A 22,639-nucleotide genomic window follows, 5' to 3' on the forward strand; every position below is an offset into this window, starting at 1 on the left:
CTAAGTTTAAGTCAGTCATATTTCACTGATTCTGCAGATCCAGGTCTGTTTGGACATAAAGCAGGTCTTGCAGTCGTGATTTTGGGAGGTTGAACTCCACCGAGTTTGACTTCAGAGGATAAAGACGAGACAAACGGCTGTTTCACAAGTCTGATCAGGACCAACGCTACAACAGTGTTTTACAGTTAAGTTTATACTCTGCTTTCTCTAATGTTGGAGGACGGCCAAATCTGTCATCTGCTCTACAAATTTAGTTCTGTGTTGTAAATGGAGTTTTGAACTTCCTCCTAAAACATGACACAGCTGTTCTTTACTAAATAAAAGGAACACAGAAACAATTCAGGTTTTAAATGCTTCTCGTTTCAAAGATAACTGTCATAGTTTCGGACAAAGTTATTTTTAGGTCAATTGTCCATTGCATGTCACTTTTACGTTAAGTAATTTCCCTTTTTATTCTGCCCCTCTTATCTTGAGGTATAATGCCACATTTTGAGTGCTGTAAGTCCTTAATAGAATCCACATTTAAATCATTTCAGCTCTTCTGATTCCGAGACTTTTGCACAAGTAAATACTTTATTCCTAAAGTTTCTTAACAAAAAAAAACAAACAGCCCAAACAGTGAACACTGCTTCCTCTTGTTGACAGGAAACCTGGCAAGCTTTGCTTCTCTTCCTGAAAAAAAGAGAACAACTATGTGGGACAGTAACAGCTTCCAGGAATATCTACAAATGAATCTCATCTTAAAATCATCCACATATCAAATACACACACATTCCCTTTCCTATTTATTGGACCAAATAGAAATGAAGAAATATATGGGCACACATATTGGCTACGAGGGGTCAGAAAAAGACTTTCTTTAAAAAGTGTAGGGGCTATAAAAAAAAAAACCACACATTTAAAATAGCGTAGCTTAACGTATATCACAGATGTGATAGTATTGGACAGATTTATACTGAATCTCATCAGATGTAGGGGAAGATTAATGACGTTTAAAAAGTCCAAAGCATTTCAAGTTAAAGTGTGAGCCATTGTCCAACACTGCAGAGTTAGCTCATCAAAGGTCAGAAGAATCTGGATATTCACAAAGTGTTTTTTTCCAATGAGTCACAGAGCAGTCTGACACATTGGAAATCTCTGACATGGTATGAATCAAAAGTCGTCTAAGTCTTGACTCAAAATCAAAAACTCCCAAAAAACAACTCAGGGAATATAAAGAATTTAGGAGTTTAATTGCCATTTGTGTTTCGGCAGACTTAAACTTCATTAAAGATTCAGGTTTATGTACAAAGGGTCTCCATTTTTTGTACCTTCAATGTCAAACTAATTTAGCGTTTGTGTCAGCGTTGTGTTCTGGATCCTGCTACAGTAATTGGCTTCATAATGCACTTCAGCAACACAGGACCTGAAACACAATAAAATCTCTTTTGATAACAAGTGCAGTTGATAGATGGAGCCAAAAATAGATGCCTCTGTCTGCAGACATATGTGAGGACGTGGGAATGTAGTGTAGGCAAAGGAAGTTCAGCCAAATGAACCTGATAAGGAGTAAGAATGAATCCGTGTCTGATTGTGACCCCCTTTAAGGAACACAAGCATGCTGGTCATGTTGCACAGGTCACCGCATCCAGACTTAAAATGTGAGTTTTCAATCTTGCCCTTTGGGACAATGAAGGGTTTTTTGGAGACAGGAAGCTGAGATCAATTGGCAAACCTTGATAAGTCTGCCACAAGAACCAGCACTACAGAGACACAATCCAACCTCAGCTTCATTATCTGGAGAGATTTCCAACAGTGGAAACGTTTTTATAACCCGGTGTGGCTGCAGGCCTGTTCCATCAAAGGCAATGGTGTTCGTTTGGAGGGCTTCAAAGTGAGCTTTACAGGGGGGCATATGGAGGATCTGTGTGGTCTTTAAAGTTCATATTTTTATCTTTATCTTTTACAGCTTTCCTTCGCTTCCTTTATGTGGAAGATATGCTGGCATTTCACCAAGACTCCCTGTTCTTCATCAGTCCTTCATTGAGTTTCAAAGTCCAACCACAACCAGTGGTGAACATATGGTAGTGATACTGCCAATTACCATAAATGGGATAGACTGCAGTACGGGCAAGTATACAACACTTTTGATAAACTGGAAAGGTAAAAGGGTGGACAGTCAGACTTTTTATAAAAGTAAATGAAATGAAAGTTATCAAAGACCTTTACATTATAAATAAAGTTAAACAATATCAATTCTAAATGTTGTATAACAGCTGAATTCACAAAGGCATTACATAAAAGTATTGCATAACAACGGACATACCAATCTCTAAAACTGAATCCAGGAAGTCATGTTCAACTGGAAAGAAAATTGGACAATCAATTCCCACTTCACTCATCCCCTAAAAATACACTAAGGTTTACTCCCAATAATACGACATCGAAGGATGTAACTGCTCTTCAAGATCACAAAAGCACACCTCAGGTAGTTTACTTACTATGTGTGTGTGTATGCTCCACGTAAAGTTACATAGACAGGATATGTGTTTAATATTTAATTGAACCTGCCCATTTGATCAAAAATCACATTTGAATGCATTATGAGGGGCGACAATTTGAACTGAGGTTTTAATGAATCTGAAAATGTAAAATCTGAAATTGTATCCCCTTGTAAATGTTTCTTATGCAGCACAATATTTTATGTGACGATGGCCGAGAGTTCTGCAGAGGAAATCTTAGGATATGGCATTCAAAAGAAAATGCTTTTAAACCTCTGCTGCTATCTCCTCCCCTCTAATGTTACACATGAACTGCCGTCAGCTGAGTTACATTGCAGGTAATATTGGGGTCCAGTTTTGATACGCAAGTAGAATGTGTTGAATGAGAAGACACATTCGGTGCAGTGCTACATTAAGTTAGTTTTATTGCTGAATAAATAAAACCCTTTCATTGTGACTACGATAGAGTTTTAGGATGGCAATGCTGAATAAGTTAAGTTTTTTTTTTTTTTTTAAATATTTAGAAAGGTCAGAAAAATATAATCTGTCCTGTTAAAGAAAGGTTGTGTGATCACACATGAGGCTGGTTGAAAGCAGTTAAGCTACAATATGTCTGCAGGGACTTGTTTGTTTGTGTTTTCTTGCATGGCTTTTTCTTTTTTTTTTTTAAACAAAAGGACAATAGCACTGTCATGTAAAGTGTGCCTTTTGTCTGAACGGGAACGTCATCTGCTACCTGATCACTATTGATCACCACTCTCTTTTGACTGCAATGAAGGAACAGATGGCTGGGACCTCCAACTGCTTGGCAAGATTTGGCAATTAGCAAGATACCAGCCCTACAAACTGCCCATACATTTAAAGATAAAAAAACCCAACAACGTATTAAAGGTTCTATAATATTTCTGGTGTTTATTTTGATTGATGACTCCTTTGAAGGAGATTTATTAGAAGCAGCTCTCAGCAGACTGCAAACACAGGAGAATGTGGAGTTTGACACACAGACTCAAAGCAGGCCCTTCTTTTGAAAGACTTTTATTGACATGTAAAACAGCAACAGAACCTCAATGTGATTGTCTTTTAAATGAGAATATAATAGCACTGCACCTTAGTGAAAATAACCCGGGGCAGATGACTGAGTCAATAAAATGCTTCTCTTACAAATGGGCCTACCAACACGCTGGAGCCTGCAGAGACACCCGCACAGCAGAGTGACAGAGTCGCAGTCATATATCACATACAATCAAATGCTTCAGAGTCATGCATCTATTGGTCCCAAATCAAGTGATGCATCTACTGCATCCTGAATCTCACCAAAACATATCAAGACATTTGTTTTCCTTCAAAGGAATTTGAGATATTTTTTCAAATGTAATGACACATCAATCAACGTTTGAACGGTTGGATTATTTACCGTACAAATCAGCCAACAACATTGATATCCTTTGTGATATTAAATACACACTCAAAGATTTGTCACTAATGAGCAAGAAGGCAAAGCTCTGAACATATGCTAAACTGTCCTCAGAGTGTCCAGTGTTGTGCCATCCCAGTTTGATGCATCGATTAAACGCTTCAGTAACCAAAGGTCGTGCTCTTTAGTTACATGTCGTAATTTTGTGTGTTGGTTATCGGAGCAACTTATTGACATCCACAGATCACTATGATGTCCTACCCTTATCAGCATTTAAAACACTTTAAGCTTAAAGGGATACTTCACCCATTTACATGAAGCTGTGTATCATTAGAAACATGGTAGTAGCAATATGACGCTTTTTGCATCACATGAAGAAAACTTTCAAGCAAAGAAAAACACATTTTTTTCGTCTCAGGGCAAAATGAGGGCTGGATTCATGACCATTCAACACTACTACCATTTCTAATGCTACACAGCTTCATGTAAATGGGTGAAGTATCCCTTTAATTGATGTTCTACATGTATAAAATTAGGAACATTAGACATCTCTCTCGTTGACCATTCAAATTGGGAAGGGTCAAAGTTGCAGCTACTGTAATTCAGTATTCTTGGAACTCTTGAAAAACTGATACAACCTACTTCTCTACCGCAATGTCCACACTCCCTGTGTAAGATTTGAAATGGAGTCAATGCGGTTTTGCTTAAGAAATAATCGTCATTTACTGTAAAGGTTGAGACATCACATACAAAACTGCGATTGAGCGCGCTGCATGGTGATCAAGAGACGGGCATACAAAGGGTGTGACCCAATGGGATGCCGAGGGAGTGTTTTTGGAGGCTTTTTTAGTCTATTATCCGCACAAGCCTTGACAAGAAACAAAAGTATTGGGAGAGTGTGACGAAAGTGATACTGATGAGTTTTCAACAATAACAAAATATTAAAGACTACAAGAGTGAAGATAATCTTCACTTCATCTGAACCTCAGTAGAAGTGTGAGTCACTACATTGTCCATCCAAGATGTTTTACATTTAGCTGAGTTAGCAGCAGGGTGCTTGAAAAGAAAAGTTGCTCTGTTGGTTGCAACAATTACTATGTTTCTGATGCTTGCTATGGAATATATAGCAGTACAGATTTACGTTCAGTTCACTATGAATTGTTTATGCTTTGATGACAAGACACTGGTGCACTTTTTAGCTGCATAAGCCCATGGCAGGCCTTCCTAAAGCTGTAAATATGGAACATAATACTGTATGACTCATAATTCAACTGACCTGAACACAACTGAGCTTTCGTTGCTTGAGCCACTAAGCTTTGCTAAATGGATTGTTGGCCAATAGACACCATTTCCTGAAGTCATTACAATGGAAATGGAGGTAAAATTATAATTTGGTGGTTGGGGATAAGACACATGATAAACAGTCATTCAAAGCTTGAATTAACCCTGCAGCTACAGTCTGTGGATTTACACACACATACTGCTATGATTCCTTTATGAGCCCATTCATGTGGTTTTATAGACCTTTAAAGTTATTTTATGTCTATTTCCATTACAGAACCAGGACACATGTGTGTGTTGTTAGTCAGTACTACCTCATGTGTGCTGCATACATCAGGCGGAGCAGTTTACAGACAGACAGCAGGCAAACAGACCGACTGTCCTGCTGCCATGCAGAGCAGAGGATACAATATGCACCACCTGTGACAGTATAATTTCAGTCATGCTTGTAGGTTTGCGTACGAGTGTTTGTGTGAAAGGAGAAAAGAGAACAAATGCAAGGCATACAAACTGCCTTCAGAGCTGAAAAGAACTTTTTCTAAGACGTGACATCAGAACCAGACTAGAAAATTACATTTAATGTCACTAATGAGAAATCTGCAGCACATCTCCTGCCAGTATGCTGTTATAATGAGAGAATAATGAAACAGGAGGACAGAGACCTGTAATAACTTCCACATGAGGGGCTCGATACAAAAACAGTTCTGAACACAAGACGGTTCGTCCTGAGACTTAAGGCAGATGAGGAGTAAAGACACGTAAAGACAGAGAGAAACATTATTTACCCTTCAAATTAAGAGCTACTAAATTAAAAACATGGCAATGGCAAGCTTGTCATTTCAAGAGGGCTGCCTTTATTTTTCCTCACTTTTTAGACACAGCTACAATTAGCTGTGGCTAGCTTTTGTTAGACACAGCTAACTGCTAACTTTGTTAGACACAGCTAACTGCTAACTTTGTTCGACACAGCTAACTGCTTTTTCCTGTTCCTAAGCACTTTGTTCCTTTGATTTTGAAAAGTGCCCTGTTAATAAAAGTTATTAATGTAAAAATAAAGGTTACTATAATTGGACTGGGCTGGGACTTAACACTACTTTGCTCAAGGACTCTTCAGAAAAGAAAATATGACCTCAGTGTTAACCCAGGAGTTTGAAACATGAGTCGACCAGATGAAGTGAAGTCTTTCTCACAAAAAAGCCCCCAGATAATATCTTTTCATTAAAGACCCTGAACAGTGGCTTTAATATGTATGAGGTAAAAGGATAAGGTTGAAGACGCCTTGAAGGAGCTAATCATTAGGCGACTCAGCGCCTCAGGCTTTTTAAAATGATAAAATGGGGATAAAGAATGCAGAATTGATCAGCTCCATCATGAATGGTTCTAAATAAATAGATCGTTAAGGATGCTTTTACAACAAAGATCACTGTCTGCTAGCCAGACAATTAATCTGTCCGATGAACAACAAATATCAGTTTGGACAAAGCAATTTGATTGGACGTGGTATTCGATAAGCGAGGATAGAGTGTTACAACATTGCTAGGACTGTTCGGAAACAGCGAAATATTGGTGTCCAAGTCTGCGTATTAGCATTGCCTTACAGTTTAACAGAAGCACAACATGAAGAGGAACGGGGGAATCACTTCGTCCCCCCATGAAGCCTTCACTGCTAACGTCACTGCTAACGTCACTGCTAACGTCACTGCTAACGTCACAGCGATGTTAATATCAAGCCTTGAACGCAAAGTCTTAAATAAGGCTTGTGTATGACTCGTTTGCAGTCAGTACAACATCACTCCCTCTAGTGTGAGAATGCTGAAACATCTGATGTAAACAAACAAACTCTTACATGAATTACTGTGATGACACAAAATGGGAAGTTCATCTGTGAGGAACTACACAGCAGTGATACAATACAATGTAAAAGAACATATGACTTAAAAGCATAAGGTCAACCCCATTATAACACCAATAACAAAAAACAGCTGAAAAACAACAGACGGAACAAGGCTTCGATGTTGATCATAGATTACTCATTATCCTGTGAGCAATAGTCATGTCTGGTTCTTGAATTACAAACTGAACAATGCAGCTCAATGCCCGAGCTCCCGGAGGAGTTCTGAGGGCCGAGGATCATGTTCACCTCTTTTTTTTCTTCTTACCGGCACAGTCTGATGAGGCAAACACAGATTTAACCACACGTGAGGAAAATCTCCCCTTTTGTTGTCTTGTTTCTCTCTTTAAGCCAGTCCCTGCTATTAGAGTGGCAGATGTGTGAACTTCAATGACGGCGGGCTGTGCATTCTGATGTTGACAAACACATTTATCCAGCCTGGAAAAGTTGAAACATCCATTTCTCTTAATGATTTCCCAATTCATATAAAAAAAAACAACAACAAAAAAAACATGCAAAGCAAGTTGTCAATGGAAGTTAATCAAAAACAGACGCTGCAACAAGTGAGCACAAAATTCCATCCAACTTCCTGTGAGATCATGTAGCTCTCACTGGGAAATCTGGTTTCAATACACAGTTTCCTGTCAAGGCAGGAAATAGTCCTCATTTCTGCTGGCAATTAACAAAGAAACCAGTTTGAGCATCGACCCTGGAGTGGCTTTTTTGAAATCTGCAGCCTGCTAATTCAATTAAAGACCAAAAGGGCATGCCGGGGAACAGGGGCACCAAGGGAGCGTGAAAGGGCACGCATTGAAGACCAGGGTGTGGAGGATGTGTGCAAAGACATGAAAGAGGGAGTAACTGCATGGCACACATCCAGCAGGCTGCCTAGCAGACAAGTAAAGACAGCATACATACGCTCATACAGAGAGTCAAGCGAACTGCTGGAGGGGTTAAGATAGAGCTATTTAAAACCCAGCTGCAACACGTCCTCCTCTGTCCCGGCCTCGAGGATGTTTCTCTGATCTACTGAAGTTTAGCTCAGATGCAGCTACAAAAGTGTGACACCTATTGATTTATATTGCTGTTTTAATATCTGTTTGAATCTTTTAAGGTTGTGTTTTCTGCAACGAGACAAGCTGCACTGCAATCTGCACTATGTTCGAAGTTAACTTACTCCTTCTTACCAAATAAATTCTAACATTAGTCAATACTTTTGTCCAACAAAAAAAAAAAAGAGTTGAGAGTGTACAGTCAAGAAAAAAGCCTTTTATAGACACATCACGTTGTGAACACACATGAAACTTTCTAAAATGGCTAGAAATGTCCTAATTAAACATATTCTGTAAACTTGCTGGGATAGCTCCTCCTTTAATGGTCTGTGCCTCGTCCCTAAAACCACAGAGAATAAACACAAGAAGGGAAAACTGCACTAAAGCATTACATTGTTGAGCAGGCAAGGCCAGCCTCCCGTTTGTTTACATATTTCTGCCTTCATGCAGAGAATAGCGGCAGCAGGGAGAAAGCCAGGGGGGAACTTCCTATTTTGGGAAACAGCTGCTTTAAAGCAACAATTTCTGGAAAGGGGAGTATCATATGAGAGGGAGCAATAAAATACAGTTGTTTAGGAGAGGATTCATTCTGTGCTGCAATTTTTCAAGCCAACCATCTCAGCGTCGTACTGTAAAATCAGAGTCAGTCGACAGTAGAACATCAGCTTGTGCTGCAAAATGATGGCTAAAGAGCACAACATTGAAGATGGACCCTGAAGTGGTCATGGCTTCCCGGTAGTGCAATTCTTAGCGCTGTTGCCTCACAGAGACGAGGTTCCTAGTTCAAATCCTCCTCAGAGAGAGCCTCACATAGTCATTTTTGTTCAGTCAACTGGTGACTCTAATTGCCAGTCGGTATGAATATGATTGTGGCTGGATGTTTGTCTCTATATGCCCTGTGATGTAGGCCAGGATGTACCCCCCCCCCCCCCCCCCCAAACGGGAAAAGTGGTTAAGATAATGAATGGATGGATGGATGGACCGGAGTGGGCCACCAGTACAACCAGAGAGACTTCAGTGTTGTTAGATGATATTAATGAACTGAGACTGAACTGATGAGCGTAGAGGTTGAAGAAGTCATAGCAGAGGTAAGCTGAGCTCTTAATATAGCATGTCTGATCAGTGATATTAAACAGCTGCACGTCTGCTGTAGCTTCAAAGGCTAAGTAATATAACCGCCTCTTATGTTGGACAGATTAGGGAGATAAGAGACTATTAACAGGTCTGCTGCCTTTGTTACTGCTTTTACCCTGCAGGTGAATATCTGCTGCTTCAAATCCCTTATTTACATTTTTATATTCATGGAAAGTGCTCTAAAATGTATTTAGAAGACTGAAAAGCAATACTACTTTAATGTGTCAAATCATTATATGATGAGATATTAACAACAGTAAAACCCTCATCTTAATCAATGTTTCCATCCACATTAAGGATGAAGGAGCAGTGTATTGCAAGATCTTACAAAAGATCTCGGGGGAGTCCTGTACTTTTTTTCCCACCATGTCTTGTAAGGGGCTTCGTAAAAAGGAGAATTAGTTTCAGAAAAGACAATAAATTGCCAGGCTAAGCTTTTTTTGTCAACAGGGATTCTTACTCTGCAGACTAAAGACTAAAATGTGTTCAGTCAAGGGTACATCAGAGCTTCTCTCACTCAGACAGCTGCAGGTTCGGCAGCAGACTATCTCTCGCTCACCCTTGCTGTAAGCATGAGCCTGTTTGAGTGTTGAATCACACGTGTTCCACATGTACTAGGATGTACTGGCATTCAGTTTTCCAGGATTTTGTCCCGAACCCTTAAATTCCTGACCCTGAACCTCAGCCAAGCCCTTTTTCCTTGGGTTGTGTGATGTCTTAACCCTAAAAGCAGATAATGCAAAACTATGTGATGTCCAAAAGCCTGGATCTGCAAAATCCCCCGTCCGCCCATATCTCTAAATAAAAACAATACTTGAATGATTTAACCCTCAGCTGAGATGATGTCAGGTATCCCAGCCAAGGGTTAATTAGAAATGAGAAAATTAGAAATTAGAGGACAGGATAAATAAAGGATAAAAGGAAGGGGAAACACTTTCACCAAGTTAACCAAGCAACAACTGTGAGAACATTGTGGTCTTTGTATGCAGGGCCGAGAGCATGCATGGAACTTTGGAACTGCACAGAGAGTCACAGCTGCCTCTGTCATCACAGCAGGTTTTAATGCAGCTGCAGTATTTCTGTCTGTAACCGAAGCTGAAACCAGACCTCCACTGTCTCACAGCTCCCTGTCAGAGCACCCTCACGTCCCACAGGACACAGTTACCCCACTCACTGACCCCCAGTGACCCCTGTCTGTCAGGGTCTCAATGCTCTGAGGGAGAAAGCTGGAGAGGGCAGCTCCAATATATGATACCCTCTATACGTGAGGCATTGAGGATTCTGGCTTTAGGGGAGGCGGCAGAATTATTTTACAACATATCCTCACTGCTTTGACCTAAAATGTGACCAATAGAGTTGCTTGGCTTTTAGATTGTGTCTTGCCACTCTCTCTTTTTGTTATAAAGCTCAACTTATACGGCATAGAGAACCCAGTATGACTTCACAAACGTGGTAACCTTAAACGTTTGGTTGGATTTGATCCTAAAAGGAGTCTGTCTGAGGAGAATAAGCTCCTGTCCTTTTTCTTGAAAATACAGCAGCTTTGAGTTCACTTAATTTGTGCAAACACAGAGGAAGACGTAGACGTGTTTGTGCTTTACCTGCACCGAGGTGCCCTGAGGATTACTCTGAGCTACAGCTAAAGACTGCGCTTATGTGCTTGAGATTGACAGTTTGCTGTTGTCTCTCATCCTGAGAGCACTCATTCATGACTTAATGCTCTCCAGCCACAGAGGAAGGATGTAAATTTCCAAAGGAGCCTACAGATTTATCCTCAAAGTGGGCAGACTTTAATAATAAATGTATATACAGTAAGAGTCTGTCAGGCTGCATAAAGAGCGATACTCAGGTACTGATTTTTAGTGTGGGTGCAGAGAGCTGTTACTCACTTCGAAATGCGGGGGCGGGCTTGGCTGGGACATCACAAAGTGCTGAGAAGCCAGGGTAAAGTAAGCCGTGCGGTAGGAGCTGATCTTCTGGTGACCCTGCACCAGTTTGTAGAGCTCCAGGCACATCAGGCCCGCCACTGCAGCGGTGGTGGTCGCTATGGCCGGGATGATCCTTCCAGCAATGCGCTTACTCTTTGGAGGAGACACAGGAGAGTTCACTGAGTTCATGTTTTAAATGTTACTTCAACAACTATTTGTTTTTGTTTATTTATTCCGAACATGTAACATAATAAAAAAAGTGAAAATAAAAAAATAATTACAAACAAAAACAATAATTCTGAAGAAAAAAATAAAATAAAATAAAACTATTTAATATTACAGATTTATTTTGCTTCATTTTTTCGTTTCTTTTACTTTACATCCAGATGATTCAGTTGTGTAAAAAGGCTACTGACACAAATCTCCTTCGATACACTCTTGTGCATTGCCTCTGTGAGCTGCACGTCAGTACCCGTGTCTGCTTGGACCTGGAGCTGTTTGTTGGCGGATCCTGGCTTGTGGTGAACTTACTCTTAGATGTACAGTGCTTGGGACATTATTATCAGCTCAATGAAACTGTATAAATGTGCATCATATACAGGGTAAAATGATCGTTCTATAATGTACAAACAACTCCATTAAAAGAAAGAGTCCTGCATATTCAAATGTTCCAACAAGTATACACAATGTATTTAAATAATTAAAACAAATTCACACAATTGTATGTTGTTGCTTCTCAAACGATGCAATGTGATAGATTGAGTTAGCTAACAAGCTCGCTAACAAAATAAATGTCATATACAAAGCATCAGTATAACAACACATTCAATGCTTCAGGTATACGTTAGCTGGTATTTCAGTTGTGATGAATATTTGACCTACTTAACAGACTCTATAGAGTACTGCTTTTCAGTACAGTTTGGTTCATTGACATTATTTTAGACACACGATGAGAAAAGTTAGGCTTCTCCCGAACGATATAAAACATGTTGAACTCTGTCTGATTACACAAGAGTGACCCTCTTTTGTCTCCCCTCATTCAGCTGCAGCCGCCCCCTTCCTCCTCCTCCTCCTCCTCCATCTGTCCTGGCTCTGTGTGTGTGTGTGTGTGTGTGTGTGTGTGTGTGTGTGTGTGTGTGTGTGTGTCTACAGCAGCAGCGGCCTGGCTCAGGTGTCACCTCCCAGGCGACAGGTAAAGTGCTGTGATTAGTTCTGCCCCGGGAACAAAAGGAGAGGAGGCTGCTTCTGTGGCTGTAGGGCAGGTGTGTGCAGCACCAACTAAAAACATGACCCCAAGGGAGGGGGGAGCGGTCTGCAAGGTTTTCTAAAGTGTACTGCCTCCTACCACAGCTCCATCCCTCTGATATCCCTGCTTATTGTATATTTATTGCCTAATATATCTGATAATTGTCACTGTATCTCATAACCGGTTGCTTTAACATTACCTCGCCACTTACTGCACAACATATCTGACTGGCTGGTAAAGTATTTTTTGCTTGGCAGTTAATGGGTGAAAAGTTCACTTCATATTTAATAGTCAAAAGTTTTAAGAATATTGTATTTTTATTTTTGTCCTATCGATTCTTATTTTATTTGCACTTTGCATATGCATGCTCTTCTTGTCTTTTTACTGCTGCATCACTTGAATTTTCACTTAATTTCGTATCCTATGAAGAGTTTTGATTAGATGTTGCACAAATTAAAAGAAAAAAAAAAGGCTGACCTCATGCCGATCGGCTGCAGGGATGTCGTAGTTCTCTGCTCTCAGGTTAGAAGCTGCAACGATGTAGTCAATGTGGAAGTTACTGTCATCATCCTAGGCATGAAGAGACGCAAAACAGTTAAAAATTCAGTTCTTTAATCAAACCTTGATGCACAATCTTCCGAGGGCTTTTGTTGTCACATCATTGGTTTTTATGACTTGGTCAACCCATCAGAATGTGCTGGAAATCAAATTCCTGTTGTGACTGTCGTGGGCTGTGAGGTCATGCCTTTGCGGCTCTACAAAGGCTAGACAGGCGACTGTCACTCAGCAATGCCTTTCAGGGATGTGTGGAAGATCCTAGCAAGCAACCTGATGCACCTAAAAACCTCCTACACACATACCATCCATCTGCAGTCTGACCTGTGTCTGAAGGGAAACGAAATAAAGAGCAGGGGCTGCAGGGTAGTTTAGGGATGTCATTCTTTTTTTGAGATGTCATTTGATATATACCTCACTTACCTCATACACCTTCATTACTGGTTCCCCTGAGTCACTGCATGGTTTTACAGAATCTCATCCAGGCTGCAGATTCCTCTTACACTCACCTCTGCAGCTACAGCAACTGCATCCTGTCTGAAATGCTCATTACTCTTTGTTCAGTGTGATGTGCGACGAGTCTGAAGTAAAGATTCAGTCAATGTGACACGAGGAGGTTTGATTGTATCTCCACTGTCATTAAGACTTACAGAGGCCAGAATTTTAACGACTCTGTTACTTTCTCCAATTTTCTAAAGAACTCGCTGGAGGGGTCAAAAGGTCAACAGGTAAAGTGGAAGTCAGAATTTTCCCTTTAGGAGGTAATTGGATGGGACAAAAAATGCAAACCTATTAAACCAATGAACCTATGGAAGTATTACACTGTTGATGCCTCATCTTCTGGTCTCATTATCACACATTTTGTAGCCTTATTCAACAATCTCAACAATTTCATTTAATAATGAAGGTGTGCGGAAGCATGTTTGGTGTAAGATCATTGATAACTTCGCAGAAAAGATAAGACATTGACTTCTCTCTGCACCTGGACAGACACTTTAAGATGTCAAGCGCGTGTTAAACCTGCTTTAATGTGCAGTCAGAGAGTGATTATTTGTTGAGAGGTGGTGTAAAATAGTGAAGGTGAAACAGTGACAAGGTGTAAAACCAATGCTGTAGTATAGAGGGGGAAATACAAGTCAGGCTAAGTGTGCTACTTCAAAGACATAGTTGACACCCTGTGGACAGTTTGTCTCTGTCTCGAGTTGTTAAATTCAATGCTTTTCACCAAAATGTGCTAATGCACCTCTTACAAAGACCCAAATTCTGTTCCACTTGAGCTGGCAGACTAAATGTGTTCCTTCTGCTTGGATGTTAACTTCTGAAATATGACTTGTTTTAATCCCATGTGTGTTACAGCAGCAAACGCAGAATAAAAGCAAGCTCTGTTCTACCAGTGTTTCCAGGAGAAGCACCGATTCGGGTCACTGAGGAACCCAAAGATTAAGGGGGAAAAAGGCCTTTTGTGAAGGGCACCTACAGATTTCAGAGACGCTCCCTGCTAACGCTCAGTCGCCAGTCTGTCTGTGGATTTTACAGATTGTAGCAGCAGAGATGTCACTGTCCTGCCCTACCTTCTCAAAGTCCATGGGGAACATCTGTATGGCTGAGCCTTTGAGAGCCGGTGACGCCAACTTTTCCTTTAGCTCCTCAAGTCGGGCTTTTTCTGATCCAGAGTGGGTAGAAAAAGAGAGATAGAGAGAGAGTGAAACAACACAAGCTAGGCAGATAGTAAAAAAGAAATAAGGATGTACCCACCAGCCTCATCCCTGTCCTTTTCTTTGTCCTCTGTCATCTCTTTGTCAGTGAGATAAATCTTGACGGAGGATTTAGGAGTGAAAGTCGGCACGGAGACTTCCTCTAAGATCTTTCTGATGGATGCTAAGTCTCTTGTTCCGGTGATATCGTAGATCTGACTGTACAGATTAGCTGCTGCTACAACAAAATCCATACAGGAAGACTAGACACACAGATGGGAAATGTATTAGTATGTATAATCCAAAGGGTCATTTTTAAACACTGGAAATAACGTCTATAGACACATATAAATATTAAATATGGACCAACCAAAACGCTATTGTATCATTGGAAATCTCCTGTATATGCCCCTTTGTATTTTATACTCGTGATTGAAAAATAGGATAAATGTTAGTTTCTTTTTTTTAATCTAAGGACAGATCTGCGAACTTATTGTATTGTTTATTGTAAAATAAAAAAAAATAGGGACCAAAAGAATTTAAGAGTGAATCAAGACTAGAAGAACATTCTTTTATCTCTTTCTCACAGCCATATTAGCAACCCGCATAATAAATAGTTTTACTTCCTCACCGTGCACAGTGTATTGTGTTGGAGTTGCAGGCCTTACTTATGCAGTAACTGACATTAAACGTAACATAAGCTGCCTTATCAGAAAGTTTGTGGTCAAAAGTGACATTCAAAAAAGATACACCACAAAAAAAACACAACTCTCATATAGGAAGCAGAAAGAGAAGTAAATGTTCAGCTTATCTAGTGTTTATGAGGAGAGACAAACATGTTATGTAAGTTTATTTTGAGAATAAAAGGGGTTGTGAAAATAGGCCAAAATATTATAGCTCATAAAACCAAAGAAACAGAAACTGATTTTAAACACCATACAGGTGCAACTGTGAAAACGCTCTTTTTTTGTATTAACTGCTGCTGACTCTGCACATTTGAGATCTTTACATTGTCTGACAAACATGGAAGCTTGTAAAAGATAAGACGACAACAATACAGAAAAATGGAAAGGCAACAAGAAACACTGAAGTCAGACGGCTGAAGATTAAAGAAGGGCCGATTCTGATAATTAAACTTGTGTTACTCAACATGAGAGGGATTTCCTTAGGAATCAGCTTTTTTATCAGTGATGTTGACGTGTGTGGAGGTCAGACTATTATCTGCCTTTCATTGTCCATCTTCAGGTTAAATGACATTCACAGCTCAGATAAGAATTCAGCATACAGTCGGAGAGAGGAAGAGCAAAGTGTCGGCAGCAGATAAAGAAGGAATGTGAGCGGTCGTCGACAAATACCGGAGCATCTTTCCGTCATTCCTGTCCACTGTTTCAGGACGCATATGTTAGAATTATAACTGAATCAGGCAGGGGACCAGACGCTACTCACACTGTCTGGGTCAAAGGTCAGCGGGTGAGGGCACCTCTTGGATCCAGACCAGAAGGGTAGACCAGAAGCTGTCATCTAAAGAGAACACGTCATAATAATCAGCAGTTGAAAACACTTTTTTTCCTTCAACAAAAATCACTCAAATTGTCCTTACTCCATACAGAACATTTCAAATAAATGTTTTTGATAAAACATCAGTAAGGCCTTCCGGTAGGTGACACAGCAGGAGACCCTCAACCTTCCTTGACACAGCCAAGCTAATATTGTTATCAGCTTTGTGCCGACAACACAATTTGTATGTCTGATAAAGGAACAAAGGGGCTGAGACCTTTGACGTCGCCAAATGGTCCAAATGCTGCGAAAGAGAGTATCCCACTGTTGGTGCCACTATTCCCTGCAGGAGGAGGATTTCTACAACAGCCAAAAGGCGTCAACAACATTTGCCTTTTTCCACTTAGTTTTCTTTTTGATTTGGGGCAGAAATGTGACATCAATGACACTTTCATCTGCCACTTTAATAATGTAAGCTGTTCTCATAGACTAAAAGCCCCCGGATGAAAAGATTGGAGAAAAAGAATCTTAAGATAAATACTTTTATTTGATAAATCTTGTATCTTTATTTATTCAGTGTACTTTTCTGATTGTTGAAGCCTTGTAGGGTAACTCTGAGCTATGAAGGCTGAAGACAAACTCCCAAAATGTCTTTGGTTCCAATCCATTCATTGTGTCAAAATTTGAAAAACATACGTGCACACACACAAACCAAGCTCAGTGACTCTTATGTTGAATATGTGGTTATCTGTCATTCTGGTGTACCCATACATCTTTGCTCGGTTTGTGACCGTTAACTGGCGTTAGCTTGCGGTTCAAAATTGCACAGAAAGTTTGTGGTTGAAAGTGAACGCTCTATGTGGACAATAAAAACAAAACACTCACACAGACGTGTGGGACAAAGAAAAATGAGAAGTTATGAAATGTCACTGCCACAGTTTCTCTACGGCATACAAGGCTAAACAAACATGTTATGTAACTGTCTAGATTTGTTTACAACTGTTACTGATTATCACAGAATTTTTTTTTAAAGGTCAAAAATAATTTGCCACTTGTGTTGTATTTTCTCACAAACTAAACAGGGGAGGTCGTGCCCCACCATAAATGTACTGTAAAGCACACATTACACAAAGATAACCATTCTTAGTGAGAGGAATTTCAACAATCTTTCAGGAACTTGAAATGATGTTAGAAACATCCAGTTGCTGCACCAGGACTGGGGTTAGTGAGGGTCCGTTTGGGTTGATACTGATCCTCCCCCACCCCCCACCCCACTACAGGTGTGACAGCAACAGCATGTGACATCATTCTGGCGGCATGCTTCACCAGATTACAAGCCCTCAGAGCTGCTCAGAGATATCAGCAAAGATTTCAGTGGATCAGATTTCAAACAAAGCTAATCGTGGTCTCTGAGCCCCGGGGAGATATGATGCATGACTCTATGAAGTAAAGTGGGAAAATTAGACACTCACACAGCAAGCAATGGCCTTACATAAACAACAGTGCCCCCCTATGTCTTTAAAGATTAACTACAACTTGAAGTTATTTAGAGTTATGAAGAAGTTAAATCCATTTACCTGATGAGGAGGGAAACAGTGAAGAAGCTGGCTTATGTCATTTTTAAAAAGGGTCTCCCATTTGCAGCGTGCCCAGCTCACACAGTCCTCCCAGTTCAATGGACGTTGTCCCCCAGCTGTCATGACCTCAAGGCTGCTCCAGACCCCCCCAAGGACCTCCAGGGCCTCACAGTCTCCGTGGCCAAGAGTCCTCCCAACAAACCCAGCATCTCTGTCAGAAACATTAAAGCAGTTATATAAATCCAATAAACGAGGTGATAATAAGTGGATTTAGAAAAAGTGTCATTTTAAAATCTTATTATCTAACTTTTAAAATAGAAGCTTTTATATTATTAATGAATACTTATTATTAATATTATTTTGTGGATTTTTTTTTTGAAACAAGATCAAGTTGTCATGGAAACATATTTGGCTGTATCAAGTACAAAGGAGCATGACTAAATAGATCTTTGTAAATGAGGGTGTAGTCTTGTTTTTGACTCAGAGGGAATGTATTGGACGCTTGGCTGTGTACTAACAGGAAAGGACGTGTTTAGTAATCTTGGAATACGCCAGTCAGTGCAACCCTCTACCAAACACCTGAAAAGTGATTGCAGCATTATCATTTGCCAGCTCATCCAACGTATCCACGTACTTTGGAAACGTTGACAGTCTGACTCTTCAGTTCTGAGTTTCATTTAAAAAAACAAACAAACAGGATCATTCTGAGTCATAGTTGTGCAAAGGGCTGTACAGTTAGAAGCACAGCATAACAAATGTGCCCATTACTTTCCATAGCCCCAACACTTTTCTCTGACTGTAGTATGTCGCTGACCAAAAGTTTCCAGGAGGGTTTGATACTATTGCACTACAAAGAGGAAAAACGGGGGTGAATGTAATTCACCAGAACACAAAACCTTCATAGATTTAATTATTTTTAACATACCATCACAGTGTAAAGCAACAAACACTTCAAGCTCAAGCTGTCTCAAATGATTTTTACTTCAAAAGAGACAAGAAAGTGTGTAAGTACTTCACAATGCAAAGGGATAATGTGACATCCCATGCAAACAAACAGGGAAACATCTGAAAACATGGCCCGATTCAGGGGGCTCAAAGGCTCAAAGCGCGGACAAAGGTTGTGTCTGGGGGCTCAAATCTGTCACCGACATTCTGTTACATTATAATTAGTTCAAAGCTTTGTAATCAACACAGCCTTTTTTTACTCTCGTGATGTTGTTTGCAGTGTTTTTTATAACTCAAAGGTAGGGATTCAAAAGAGAATTTAAATAAAAGTACCATAATAGTCACTGACAAAGCCCCTGATATGTTAGTCCCCACTGCTTCTTCCTTTCAGATGATGTTTCTTCAGCAGACAGCCCTAATTAGTTGAAACACTTTACGTTTTATTTGGAGAAAATAGAGCTGTTGTGAACACATCTCAAAGTGCAGCCAAGAGAGAAAGACTGTTTATGTCATTTTTACAAGGGTTTACTGCTTAAAGCCAACCACATGTTTTCCTGTTTAAAAATAAATAAATAATGAGCCCGGGCCACTTCATTAACTTTTGTAGGTTTGCTGGAATGCTTTGTGCGAGAGCAGAGAAGCTCTGTAAAAAATGAGAACATAGTGGTCATTAAGTGCCAGCAGACTAGCAGCACATTCTTGACTGTTAGTTTCTCACGTTTTGCGACAGGCGCCACTTCAACGACACATCATATCTTACCTCAGGAAAAGATTCACATTTTCTGGTGTTTGTTTGAAAAGGCCTTCAAACTGGTCCCTGGCCCACTGAAACGATAGTAGTGCAGAACACCCACCAACCATGATCAGTAATAGAATTACTTTTTAGGCCTTACGAAGTTAAACTGAGTGACACAGGAAGCAAAGAAAATCTTGCACACTGAGAAAACCAAATACATCAGTCCTGTGATACTTCTGTCTTGGACATACTGGAGTTAGACAGGCAGGAATTCAAATCGGAGTCAGCATTAAATGTATTTATTTAATGTTTTTTTTTTTTTTTTTACTTGTGCAGCTTGTGGTTGGATTGTAATGCCACTTGGTATATGGGTTGGATTCAGAACTCTTAACTTAACTTTCCATTTAGCTCATTCATCTTGTCATATTTTTCTAATTTCCATTTAGATAACTGGAACCCTACAAAGTGTGTTACCAAGCTAATCCACACTTTCTAGCTAACAAGCTGGAATGCTAAAGCACTGAACTGAGAATGGTACATTTGGTACACTTGTAAGTGTTGCAAAGAACATCTGGCAAAGGGCATTTAGGCTGGCACATTAACATGTCTGAATGTTTATAAGGTACATTGTCCCTCTGCAGAATAAATCAATAAGCAGAAGGTTGCTTGCTCAGTTAAGTCTTGCTTGCCTCATGAAGAGATTCTCAAGCTGTATAGGACAGTGTTATACAAAAGTAGGAATTTCGCCCTTTGTAAACCATGCAAAGTAAATAAACACTTTTCAACATTGAGGAAATCCAATTGAACATTTCTTAGCCGCAAAGAAGTCATTACAAAATGTATTTTAATTAGCTTCATTTTACAGTTCTGATCTTCATTTTAGGATTTGAAGTATTCTGAGGAAAACTTTGTTTAACTCAAAGCGTGACGAGACTTAATCAGAAGTCTGTTGTACCTGCAGGGTGTGCTCAATGCGATGAGGGAAGTTCTTGAGAGTACACAGTGGGATGCTGTTTTCAGAGTGAGAAGTAGCCCGTCCATAAGACTCCGTCAGGTTGGGCACGACCACCAAAGTGTGACCCTGACTTCCCAGAGTTCCTCCTTCCAGCATTGGTTTATGGTACTGAACACAGCGTTCATCTAGGTAGACCCCTGGGCAGAAAAAAAAGGTGCTTTGGTATGATCGCTGTGCTAAAGTGAACTACATTTTTTTTTTTCTTAAGAAAATGTCCTCACTAGCTTCCACATTATCAAGGGCTGCGGCCACTCCATCGAGACCTATGAAGAAGTTGTAATCATACACTCCTTCACTGTCGGGGTCCAGACGGTTCTGGTGAGCAGTGATTTTCACCTGCGGGTTCATCGCTCGCACTGCTTGGGCTGCAACCTCGGATTTTGCTTTCTGTTTGAAGATATAGCATGTTCACTTTTTTTTTTTCATATAAAAATTATAGGAAAGACAAGTTGAGTGGAGATGAATAAAATCATGGATCAGACTTGATATTGTATCTTTCTGTGAAGCCGTTCCTATTATCATTCAAATATAGGGAGGAGACGTTTGCTGAAAATGCACTATACTCTGACTGTTTCCCTCACACACAGCAAAATCCGCACATTCCTCTTCAACATACGACAGTCAATTATGTTGCATAAGATGTCTTGACACTGTTAGGAGATCAACTGTCTGCTATTCTCCTTAAATAAACTCCAAAAGAGGTATAATGGAGCATGTCTGCTGTGTGTAATCTGAGCTAGCTACCTCACACTGACACAATACCTTCACCCCTACGTGTCCCATTAGTGAAGCCCTCTGACCCTTCCACTTAACCAGGGCAAACAAGAATCAGTGAGCTCTGACGGCAGGTGAGAGAGGAGGTGGTGAAACACCGCCCTGTGTGTTTTCTCACCCCGATATCCTGAGACCTGAAGAGGAACTGTCGGTTCAAGTTGGATCTTTCTATGAAGTCCATGTCTGTTACAGTGATGCATCCTTCTTCTCCTGCACCGAGACCGATGAGTGCGAAGTTTTTAAGAAGCTCACAGCCAATAGCACCGGCTCCAACCTTTGAAAATAACAACAAGAGAGAGTGTGAGGTGAGACTAACGTGTAAATGCAATGCAGGTGATGATCAAATTAAATCAAAAAAATTGAAAACTAAATAAACGTTTGCATTGTAGCAGAAACTATTGTGTCTATCAGTGTACATTTCTAGTTTCCCATCCTGACACTTTGCATGCAGTTTTTTGATGTGTGAAAAAAAACACATGCCTACAATCTCTTTTACACCAGCAGCCAGTAAACAACAGTAAAAATAACACTATGAAAGGAAACAGAGAAAGGGCTTGGTGCTGTTGAATGGCCTATGTTCACCAAGAGGTCAACACTGGCAGGAAATAGTGCCTGATAGAAGCTGTTTCCTGCATGTGCCATCATCAACACCAGACGTGATCAAAGAAAAACATACAGACTGAGCCTACGCAGTCCAGTGCAGGGAGTGAGCGCCCCCTGCTGGACAAAAATCAAACCTGCCCTCACCAGGAAGTACTTCTGCCTCTCAAGCTTCTCCTGAAAGGCCGAGCCAAACACGGCAATCTGACCGTCGTACCTCGTGCCTTTCTGCAAGAGAGGGGAATAACATGTTAAAAGTTGCATCTAAGGCCGGCTGACTGTTACTGGGTGAAACGGTGTGAACTCAAACCTACCGCTGAAAAGGAGAACTCGTCCAGTTGGTCCTTCTCTTCAGGGAGGCACTCCAGGGCATCAAAATAAAACCACTGCCGGAGAGGCATAAACTTCCTGCTGCACGCCTGCAGGAGCGTTATTGTTAACGCAAATCAAATTAAAAAAAAGAAGTACATCAAGTCAAATGTCGTCTCGTGTAAGTCTAAGTGCTTAGCCATGTGTTATAAATAAACACAACGTAACAACAGCGGTGTTACACTCAACTCCTAACCTCACCTTAATAACTTCTTGAGCAGCAAGGCCTCCAATGAAAGCACAGACAGGAGCCAGGATCCCCTGTGCTGTGTAGGACAAGTTTCTCACAGCCGCTTCATCCAGCTGCTCCAGCTGTGCCACTGTATTCAGCTCTCTCACTGTGGCAAGCAGGGATTCTGCATCTGACTGCACATGAGGTATCAAGTCCAGTTACTGTTTCTATGATCATACGAGATCACCAAAGCTTGGATAGCTTGGTTTCATTATGTAT

The 22,639-nt window shown here is 40.5% G+C and overlaps 1 protein-coding gene across 1 annotated transcript in view; it reads right to left on the reverse strand.

The window, feature by feature from the left end:
* uba7 (ubiquitin-like modifier activating enzyme 7) overlaps nucleotides 1-22,639 on the reverse strand; it is a 31,892-nt gene that overhangs the window by 6,651 nt on the left and 2,602 nt on the right. Inside the window, exons 9-21 of the mRNA XM_079341557.1 lie at nucleotides 22,390-22,554; nucleotides 22,134-22,238; nucleotides 21,967-22,047; nucleotides 21,338-21,493; nucleotides 20,667-20,832; nucleotides 20,386-20,582; nucleotides 19,455-19,519; nucleotides 17,750-17,960; nucleotides 16,122-16,196; nucleotides 14,737-14,938; nucleotides 14,553-14,644; nucleotides 12,904-12,996; nucleotides 11,142-11,333 (exon numbers count right to left, since the gene is read on the reverse strand). Coding sequence (XP_079197683.1) covers nucleotides 11,142-11,333; nucleotides 12,904-12,996; nucleotides 14,553-14,644; nucleotides 14,737-14,938; nucleotides 16,122-16,196; nucleotides 17,750-17,960; nucleotides 19,455-19,519; nucleotides 20,386-20,582; nucleotides 20,667-20,832; nucleotides 21,338-21,493; nucleotides 21,967-22,047; nucleotides 22,134-22,238; nucleotides 22,390-22,554 — 1,800 coding nt within the window. The remainder of the gene's footprint in view (nucleotides 1-11,141; nucleotides 11,334-12,903; nucleotides 12,997-14,552; nucleotides 14,645-14,736; nucleotides 14,939-16,121; nucleotides 16,197-17,749; nucleotides 17,961-19,454; nucleotides 19,520-20,385; nucleotides 20,583-20,666; nucleotides 20,833-21,337; nucleotides 21,494-21,966; nucleotides 22,048-22,133; nucleotides 22,239-22,389; nucleotides 22,555-22,639) is intronic.

The sequence above is a fragment of the Symphodus melops genome (genome assembly GCF_947650265.1).
Source record: "Symphodus melops genome assembly, chromosome: 4".
In the NCBI taxonomy this organism is placed as follows: Eukaryota; Metazoa; Chordata; class Actinopteri; order Labriformes; family Labridae; genus Symphodus; species Symphodus melops.